Here is a 10127-nt window from a genome sequence, read left to right as displayed (position 1 = left end):
TTAGTGAAAATATTACAGATGATTTTATTTGAATTAAATTACACAACAAAAGTTGGAACATAGCTTTCAGAACAGCTTTATTGGATAATTTTAAGTCATAATTCCTTCTTATTCTTCCAGATAAAGAAGATACCACATCACAGCTCCATATATTCCACTTATTGCACCAGCCACAAAATAAAAAGACCAAAAAAAAAAAGTAGCAGTCCTTCCTCTTAAGTCTTTAAATATCACAGATACGTTAGGTAAAAAATTTAAGAAGCAAAATGTGGAATACTGAATTGTGGAATTAGGCATTTCCAAGGCAGTATTTTATTTTTCTGAAGTTGGTGGCATCTTTTTGGAGCTGAACAATTTTTTCTTTTTAAATTCCTATCAACTTGAAGGTAAAAAAATGTCATGAATAAAAATATCACAACTACCTTTGAAAACTGTGAAGTTTTTAATAAATTACCATTAATAGAAACAATTTAGCTTTATCAAATATAAATATTCCTTGTAATAAGTGAATGTTAGCTGACATCTATATATACACATACACATTGGTTTTCAATTAAAATAAGGTAGACTGGAATATGTTAACAGAAACTGAATGAATTTCATTCATTTCTAGACACAGATTACAGTTGCCAAACAGGTAACTTTAGGAAGCATGGTAAAAGAATTTTTGAACTCAAAACATACTTGTTCTAAACATAAGATGTACTTTAATTTTCAGTGAGAAAAAGACCTGTGTGACCCAACAGAATGGCATTACAGCATATTCCATTATTACTATGTAAGTAGAATAAGATGCTAATTGTTCGGTATAATCACTGTCAAATCACTTTAAAGTTTATTCAGTTAATTAAGTTGATAGTTGTGTTAATTTTTCTGTAGCTTCTTTACACCATACCTGACACAACTTTGAAGTTTCAAAGACTCAAAGATTGAAGTACACATAAATCTCAAACCCACAACCATATGAAATGCTGTGGCAGGGCAATGGTATATTTAAGTCTCTTGTCCTAACTACTTGGCAACCGTTAATAAGGATGAGAAACACAGTGAATATGTATGTAGTTAAATATATTCTATCTTAAAACCAAAAATGTTATAATCTACTATTGTAGTCTGAACAATCGGTGTTTATCATCAACGGATTCATATGTTTATATTTTGCTTGAATGTTAACATAGAGAGCAAGACTGTTTATGTTTTTTATTACTATCCTGTGAAACGTACTACCCTCTTTCATGAAATCTTCAACCGTCTTATCTGTTGACATGACTGTGTTCATTTCCCCTGTATAATCTGGATCTTCTGGGTATAACTCATCTCCTGTTAACAAAAACAAAAAAAAAGATAAAACCAGCTTTTATATATACAATGCCTACCTTATTTTTCAGCCTTTGATTGAGTGACACTATCAGTTTTTAAAATATTTATTAAGACATGAAACTCAGTGGGAATAGATTTTGACAATATGAAAGTAAATTGCCTCCAAACATTTTAGTATTTAAAGATACAGCCACAAATTTCTAAAGTGTCTGTCAAACACACAGGGCACACATTCAGTGCTCTTGCTAATACTAAAATGATGTCTTGTCAGGAGGGAATTTATATATATATAAGATTGTATAATAGATGGAGAACAAGACAAAGATTTTTCTGAATGTACAAAGGCAGGCTACAGAAGGAGAAATGCCAGAATTTATTCATAAATCAACATATTAATATCAACCATATGAAACAAAGAAATTATGAGCAAGAACAGAAAAAACTGTGCTGCCCAGGTGGTCCAGTAGCTTGTCTCTGATGGTAGCTGTTACCAACTGTATCAGAGGAAGAAAAAAATGTAGGACAAGAATGCAGTAACTTGACTTCTAATAGAGTTTTTCCTTACCTTTACAGACTAGTTTGTCACGTGGCTTGAGTATGTATCAATTCCAAAGTTTTTATGTACTTAAAAGAACTCTTATTTGTTTTCTTACCTGGTAATAGCTGAATTAAGCCATCTGAAGCAGTTAACATTATAGGCATCCAACATTCACATCCCTCTAGAGCTCGATCAGAGCTGAACTTGTGTAATTCATGAAGTGAAGAGAAGTTGCACAGCCTACACAATTCATAGAACTGAGGGGGAGCAAGTGATATTTCTCGAGATTTAAAGAGTTCAATGGCTTCTGGAGGTGATGACCACTGTAAGAGCAAAGTAAGCATTGAAATATTAGTTCCGTAAGCAGATGGCAATTATCAGCAACTTTAAAAGCTGTTTGCAAGGAAGTCTTTACAGAAAAAGAGCGTGAAACAGTCTAAGTTATCTGAACACAGTAAGAGTCATGCATAAACTATACCAGAACATAACCATGAAGAGATTCAAAAAGTTTTTACAAAACACAATAAAAGCAGTTTGTAAAAGTTTTTCCTATAAGAATAAATAACATTTAATATTAAATGTAGGCATGCAAAATTTGGAGACTACAAGTCTGGTTTCAGGGACTTGACTAAAAGTCTACTGAAATCAGCAGAAAACCCTAAGCTCAATGTGAATTCAATCAACAAAGTTTGCTATGGCTTCTTCAAGGACTAATTAAAATTACCAGTACTTCCAGTGCACATTGTTTTTAGAGCACGGATACTCAGCTGTTCCTGCTTAATAAACATGGGGTTTATAAACTATTAATCTTCATTTCATTTCATGTGATGACTCTGATAATTTAAATATGTGCAAAAACAGTTGCAGTACATTTCTGCCATTATTAACAAAAAATTATACCATGAACTCTCTCAAAGATAAGATCTCAGGTGCTTTCAAATTTATATAGCAAGATCTGATAGAAACATAAACATAGAAACATTAGTAATACCAAAAACATTAGGTAAAGCTTTATGGAAGTTTCAGGTTTTTCTTTTAACTTACCTTCATACTTTTTAGATTTTTTTAAAAATGTGAATACCCAAATGTACCTGACTCTGAGCTGTCTTTTACTTCATGAGCAGTCTTTACTCTTTTACTCCATTAAAAAAATAAAAAAGTCAGAAGTAATATAGCTCCGAAACCAGTTTTAATAATACAGCTTATCTTAACAAGTTTGTATGTTAGTTATAGTATTCCAACTAACTCTACAAAAGACAAAATTAGGAGCTTTTGTAGCCCTGAAACACAGCACATACCACTCGGATCTCTCTAGGCCTACTGAGTGTTAACTGTATGGTGTCAGCACTCTGTTGGTATTGCACAAATGACTGCGTAGGAAGTGATTTAGATGTCATCTGTTTTCAAAAAATCTGTAATTCAAGGTGTAAATGTTCTGATATGAAACACTTTAAAAAACAAACAAACAAGACAGTTTGATGTAAAGGAAATTCATGTGAAATGGCCCTCAAGAAATTAATCCTCGTCTGTCAGCATTTTTGATTAAAGGGGGCAACCGAAGTTACTAATGGAAGTAGGATTGCAAGCGGTAAAGGACTGTCAGAAGAGGGAAACACTTATTTTCCTCACGCCTTAAGGGATCCCTGTCAGGAGGGGGAGGGAAGGGTGGGAGCTAGTCCTTTTCACCATCTGATCACCTCTTCACCTGCCCTGCCTGTACTGCAAGCGAGCACAGCGGCTGGCCTGCGCCCCAAGGGTACCCCTGCCGCCGCAGCGACCCGGGAAGGTGGCACAGCGCTCTCACCAGGCAGGCAGTCACCTCCCGCTCGTCCTCGGAGGCGTGGGGTGGCCGCTCGCCCAGGCAGCACAGGTAGAAGGCCGTGTCGTAGCGGCGGCCGCCGGGGCCGGCCCTGCCGACCGGGGTGAGCCAGTTGCTCCACTCGTGCAGAGCCCAGATGTTGGGCACGCAGCCCAGGTGCCGGCAGAGCTGCAGGAAGCAGCCCGCATCCTCCCGCACCCGGCGCCGCCACTCGCCCAGCTCGGCGGCCGACAGCAGGCTCTCCGCGGGCAGCGGCCCGGCCCCGCCGCTCTCCCCCGGCCCGCTCCCGGGTGCCAGCAGCAGGATCCCCGCCTCTTCGAAAGTTTCCCGGATGGCGCAGATACGGAAGGCGACTTCCCCGGGCAGCGGCGAGCCCAGCTGCCGCCGGTCCGTGGCGAAGATCGGCGCCCGGCCGCTGCCCGCAGGCGGCGGCTTCACGGAGCCCAGCCCGCAGAGCGGCGAGGCGGGCAGCAGCCCCAGCCAGGCCGCCGAGAAGTCCGCCGCCTCCACCAGGCCGCCCGGGAAGACGTGTGCGCCGGGCGCGAAGCCGCTGCGGAAGCTCCGCTGCAGCAGCAGCACCTCGTAGTCGCAGGGACCGAGCGCGGAGCGCCCCGGCCGCGCACCCATGCCCGCCGCCAGCAGCAGCGTAGCCGCCTCCCGCCAGTGCCGCAGCCGCGGGTTCATCGCGGGGCCGGCGGCGAGTGGGAGGCGGCGGCGGCGGCTCGGGCGCTGAGGCGCCGCCTGGGCGCCTGGAGGAGCCGCTGCAAAGCGCGGCGAGAGGACGGGGACGGGCTGAGGGCAGGGCGGGCGGCAGCAGCAACGCCCCGGGTCCTAACCCGCGGGGTCGTGTCACAGGGCACAAGCTGAGGGTTCGCCGGGCGGTGGCACAGGGCACAGGCTGAGGGTAACGTGGACGAGCTTCAGGTATGCGGCTGACGGCGGCCGCTGGCAATTTATTTGGGAAAGTAGGGGTTGGGGCACTTTGCAGTTCACAGTTATTCCACTATTCCACTTCGTAGCACCGAGTGTGACAAGAAACTGTTGACTCTGCTGATTTAGTATAATCAGCTGATTATACTAAAACTGAGGCAGAACACCATCTGTGATACAGCCAGACAACATTCAAGTTCGACCTCTGTCTCCCCTTTCATTCCTCATAAACGTACATGCAAAAACCATTTTGTAATTGTGGCCTCTTTTTTCATGCTTAAGCAGTGTTGCTCATTGGTGATTACAACCTTAAACAATGGAAGTGTGAGGTCCACTGCTGCTCCTATTTCCTATTGTAAGGCATTTTGAACCCAAAATCATGGAGTCTGCCTTTCATTTGCTTGTATTCTGTACTTGTAGTCTATTTTATTGAGTTAAATATGCATCTTGTTAGGAATGTGCTTTGTCTAAAAGCTGCTTTAATGGTGAAATATTAATAAACTACTGAGGTTTTCCAAGATTTAATGTCCGATGAGCTTGACTGCTGATCAAAAAGATTTAAGGTCCATTATGTCAGGTAATTACCACATAAAGGCATTTTAAGTAGAAAATAGTTGTGTAACAATAACAAACAGCATCACTTTAAAATCAGCTGTAATACCTGCACATACACAAATCTGTCTTGCTATGGCAAAAATGTGATGTATAATACTTCTGGAAGAGTATTTCACAACATCTAGGAAAATCTGATACTAGAGAATAGTGATTATGTTGTTTAGTTTCTATACAGGATATATATTTTATTATTGTTATTGTTTTTTAAGCCCAGAGAAGTCTAAAGTCTCGCCAGTGCTCATACATGTATGTCAAGCAGCAATATCCTGGACAATTCCTCCAGCTTCACTGCTATACAGCAAAAAATTTGACAGATCAACTTTCATAGGCATTCTTGTATGGAGGGGTAAATGTAGTTTGTGGATGGCATATACACTGCTGTTTGCACCCTCAAACATATAAAATACAAGGATTGCAGCAGAAAAATAGTTGTGTGGTTATAGCATTATTTATGTCTGTCGTCAGCATCTGGAGCAGTCCTCTGGGACCACACAGCCAAGTGCAAGTGTGGCTTAAGACAAATGGATTATTCTCCACTCCAGTTACTGCATTTTTCCAGACAGTCCTGGGGTGTGTAAGGTACCTCTTCCCCCTAAGCAGGGTGACATCCCTTGCCTAAGGGTAAGCATATTCACACTATTGATGGCAATTTTTAATCTTCCTTTCAGTACTGTCTTAGAAGAAGTAGCTCAGTGTTCTTTCATGACAAAGATGAAACCATCTCAAGCAAAGTTCCAGAAGTATATGAGCATATGAGTCTTTAATTGACACAGTTATCAGGACTGGGGGTGGCAGGAGGTTCTGAGGATGAACCAACTGACACTCAGAAACTCCTTGAACAAAAGCCTATGGTGCAAAGGGATGTTTTGTCCCCTTTCTACTAAGAAAGGCAAAACTGAAGTGCTGTGAATGTGCATCCATCTCCTCTCTCAGAGCTATATTTAACTTGCTGGAGAAAGCTCAAAGGAGTATGGAAAAAGTCCTAAAGCCAAACTAGATTTAAGGTTATCTATAAGGCATGTTTCTTTTCATCTCCAACTTGGATGACTTCTTTCTTCAACATATTCTGCTGAAATGCTGAGCTCATCTCAACTGTACTTAGAAAAATACTCTGTTATCAGGAATGCCAGTCCTAACATGAGGATACTAGTTTATGCCACTGCTGGAGTAAAACCATTCCAGCACAGGAGCATTCTGTGTTCAGCTGGGCTTTCCTGCATTATGGGTAGTATGTAGGCAGGGAATACAGGAGACTTTTAGATTGTTTAAGCTCATGTAACAGATTGAATAGGTGGACTCACAAAATAATATAAAAAAATAAAGAATTTGTTGTATGCTTTTCCAAGTATTGTCCAAAACATGAATAAATATCCAATATAGAAGATGCAGGCTTGTAGTTATAGCACCATTATAAGGTTTATAGCTACCTTCAGACAAAAAAAATACCAACAAAGCAAAACAGATCAGAAAACTAGGGTAAAGATAGTATTAACAATTGCAAATGTTTTACTTCCTACAGATGCTTAATGGATTACATTTCTCGTGAAACTGAAATTATGGTTCTAATTCTGCAGCCTTTAATTACATGAGTAGTCTTTGCACATGTAATTTCAGATGAGTAGTGATGGCACATATAAGTAATCATTCAGACCACTCCTTCTAAGACCTAGAATTCCAGTGTGTATTTGTTGAGGGATTTTTTGAAACAGCAAAAATCCCATGGCTTGCTGTAGCTGAGCAAACCAAGCTACCAGGGCAACTATGAGAAGTTCCCATGACAGTGTTCCCACATCACCCAATTGAGGAATTCAGAAAAATATTGTTACCAGTAGCTGGCTTCAAGGACAAGGTCTACATGACTGCTAATCACAAGGGGGTTGTTTTCTTGCAGGTGGGGTTGTTTTCTTGTAGTTGTTTGTCTGAGTGCTTTTGACCAATTATCTTGTGTGAAACACTATCCGCCCCTGTTAAGTTCACTATAAAAGTTAGGCTATTTGGGCAATAAAGTTGAACTATGCTTTATCACTCATATTGAGTTGGCTGCATTGTTCCTTCAGCCGCGAACCAAAAAGTGGCGCCCAAACAGGGACCTGTCAAAGGGTGGCTGAAGCAGAGGGGCACCAGAACACGGCGACTGGGGGGTCAAGAGCGACCGAACACTACTACAATGGTTGGTGTGTCGTCTCCGAAGACCTGAACTAAACAGTTCGCCATCTGCGTGGGCTACAGGGCAAAGGCTGCAGGCTGATTACAGGGTAAGGCATGCTTTCCTTTTGATATTGTCATAGTGCAGGATATTGCCATAGAGCAGGAACAACAGGAAAATGGAGGACGAAGTAGCCCTAGATTTATTACAGCGCTTTTTGGAAAAGCGGGAAGTAATCGCAATGCGACACAAAATTCGGGCAAGAAAATGGAGCATGATCTGACTCTACTGGTGTCTGTCGTGCTTTCGGCCATGCTCCCTGCAACATGTATTTATATATAAAGTTACATATCCAGTTAGTGTATTGGATTAAGTTGTGAAAAGAGTATCATGTTTGGTGTGTCAGGTACTCAGTCACTTTATATGGTATAAATAGTTAAATATTTTCTTTTGTCTTTTTTCATTTCCATCTTTCTCACTCTTTCCACCCCCAAGGATTATGCTGTATATATATATACATATATAGCTTCTTCAAGATTGTACAAAGGAATTGCATTTGAATTCTTAAATAATTATTTTTTCTTAAGACAATTATATGACTGTATGATGTCATGTACTATTCTTATTAAAAGCAAAACAACAACAACAACATGATTTTCAAAGTCATGTTTTAGGCTGTGTAATTCCTTCATGGTGACACATCAATGAGTTTTACTGTACATATTCTTTGAACGTTTGCGTGCAAGAGACAGACTTGCCTGATCATATACTTCATTGAATTTTTTAACATGTCTTGAAAAATTTACCAAAATAAGTTCCAAGGAGGTGAAAGGCACAGCTCATGTATTTATTCTATGATTGTGACTTCCCTTACAGTGCACTTGAATTAGAACTAGGTTTTAGAGGATTTGTTTGTATAATTTGGTGGAGACGTTATTAGTAGTATCTGATAAACAATGTTATGTAATAATAGTATAAATAAAAGAAAACACACTATTCAATCAAAACCAAACAAACACAAACAAACAAACAAAAAAAAACCAAACAGCACTGTAGAGGCTCAGGAAGCACATTGCTACTGCTTAGGAAAACCACAGCAGATTTTCTTATAGAATTACTAGAACAGAACAACACAATTGCTTTTGCTAACTAGCCTCTGCAGTTCACAGAATTTCAGAAATGCCATAATTTTATTTATATTTACCTACATGGCTTCTAGTCACACAGCCTCCAGCATGCAATGTTTGTCCATGGCTGTATATAGGAGATTGCAGAGGAGACTTCACACTGGTTAAATGCTGCATGACTTTTCACCTTCTTAAAGGTTTAATCAGTGATAGATGATTAAGTTGCATTTCCAACTGCATCACAATACTGCAACAGCTAGCTGCCAGAATGGATGGCAGAATCCAGCCTTCTGTGACCACTTTATCCCAATAGTGTGAAACAGAGAGAAAAGGGGCTGTCTTTGGACTGGAACTGATATCAACTTGTATCAAAAGGAGTCAAAATACTGTAATCAAAATATTTTTACTCCTACTCTGTACTGAGTTAATCAGAGAACAGGTAGCCAGTTCCAGTTAGAGATACTACATTTTCTTGGTCTCACTAGATTTAACATTACCTTCTTATAGAGAAGCTATAGCTTAATATTTTGATACAGTTATGTTCTATTTAACAAAAAGCATACTTCGATAACATAAGATGAAGATACTATTTGCATATATCCATCTCTTTTCATTAGCTTGTCCCTCCCTCAACACATATGGATAATTTTATATGAGAAAAACACTCTTTTCTAATCCCACTTTTACTGTATGCTTACCATAGCAAATGCTGCTCACGTGTGGACTACTATTTTGTCCAGAGCCTTTCCTGCATTAAAAGACTTACATAATCGCATTGAGAGAGAGTGCTTAGAGATCTATAATCCATTGGTCTTTCAGAATGACTTTTTACATAATGAAAATCTGTGAAGGGTAAATATGTTTACTAGGAGTTCCATTAGCACTTAATGTATTTCTGGAAACTATACATAAACAACAGAAACCTTATATAAGATGAAAAGGAAAGCCCGTAATCAATCCTTTCAGACTGCAAACAATAAGCATGTATTTCATTTTGAATCCAAAAGCTAATGACATCAACCAGTTTACTCAGTTTTTAAATAACTACATTCACATTAAAAAAATAATGCTTTATGCGAAGAATTTTGAAACTAATTTTATTTTACATTCATAAAGCTGTTAAGTTTAAATTTACATTCCATTGAAGACTGTCACTTTACTTTTGGTTGTGTTCACTTTGCTAGCAAATTAAAAAACTGTGTGCAATTTTTTTTACATTGAGAGACTGGGAGTCCTGGAATAAAATCACACACTGCTGCATTTAACAGACTCAGTTCAGATAGTTTGATACAACTGTTATCTTTGTTGCTATCAATACCACAGGACCAAATTTCACTTTCCTTCAATTGTGTATATCACTCCTTCAACTGTGTATATCTTCTGTTAAAGCAAATGCAAACTTTGCTGGATGAACGAGGATAGAGTTTGGATCCTAATACAAGAGCCTCTGTTAGTCTAGCCTAGTATGTTCTCTAGTTTTCAGTTTCCAAAGCCAATGTGTCCTTGCTTTTAATCAACAATACTGAGCAAGCAGTGCCGAAGGCAACATCATGCCTATTATCCTGAATGTTGTTGTAGCTGTTTCTTAAGACAGAGATTTTTTGGCTTTCAAATGTCCAATTTCCCTGCAGT

At 39.7% G+C, this 10127-nt stretch overlaps 1 protein-coding gene across 1 annotated transcript; it reads right to left on the bottom strand.

Annotated features, from left to right (window-relative positions):
• On the bottom strand, positions 1–4420 carry NUDT19 (nudix hydrolase 19). The gene is made up of 3 exons (XM_084533245.1): positions 3663–4420; positions 1974–2181; positions 1–1320 (listed from the first exon to the last, which is right to left on the bottom strand). The coding sequence occupies exons 1-3, from the start codon at positions 4359–4361 to the stop codon at positions 1094–1096; spliced, it is 1134 nt and encodes a 377-aa protein (XP_084389371.1). The 5' UTR covers positions 4362–4420; the 3' UTR covers positions 1–1093.
• Between the last annotated feature and the right edge of the window lie 5707 nt (positions 4421–10127).

This window comes from Aythya ferina (assembly GCF_964211825.1).
Source record: "Aythya ferina genome assembly, chromosome: 12".
Lineage (NCBI taxonomy): Eukaryota > Metazoa > Chordata > Aves > Anseriformes > Anatidae > Aythya > Aythya ferina.
Note: the sequence above shows the minus strand (reverse complement) of the source record. Positions and strands in the feature narration are given on the sequence as shown.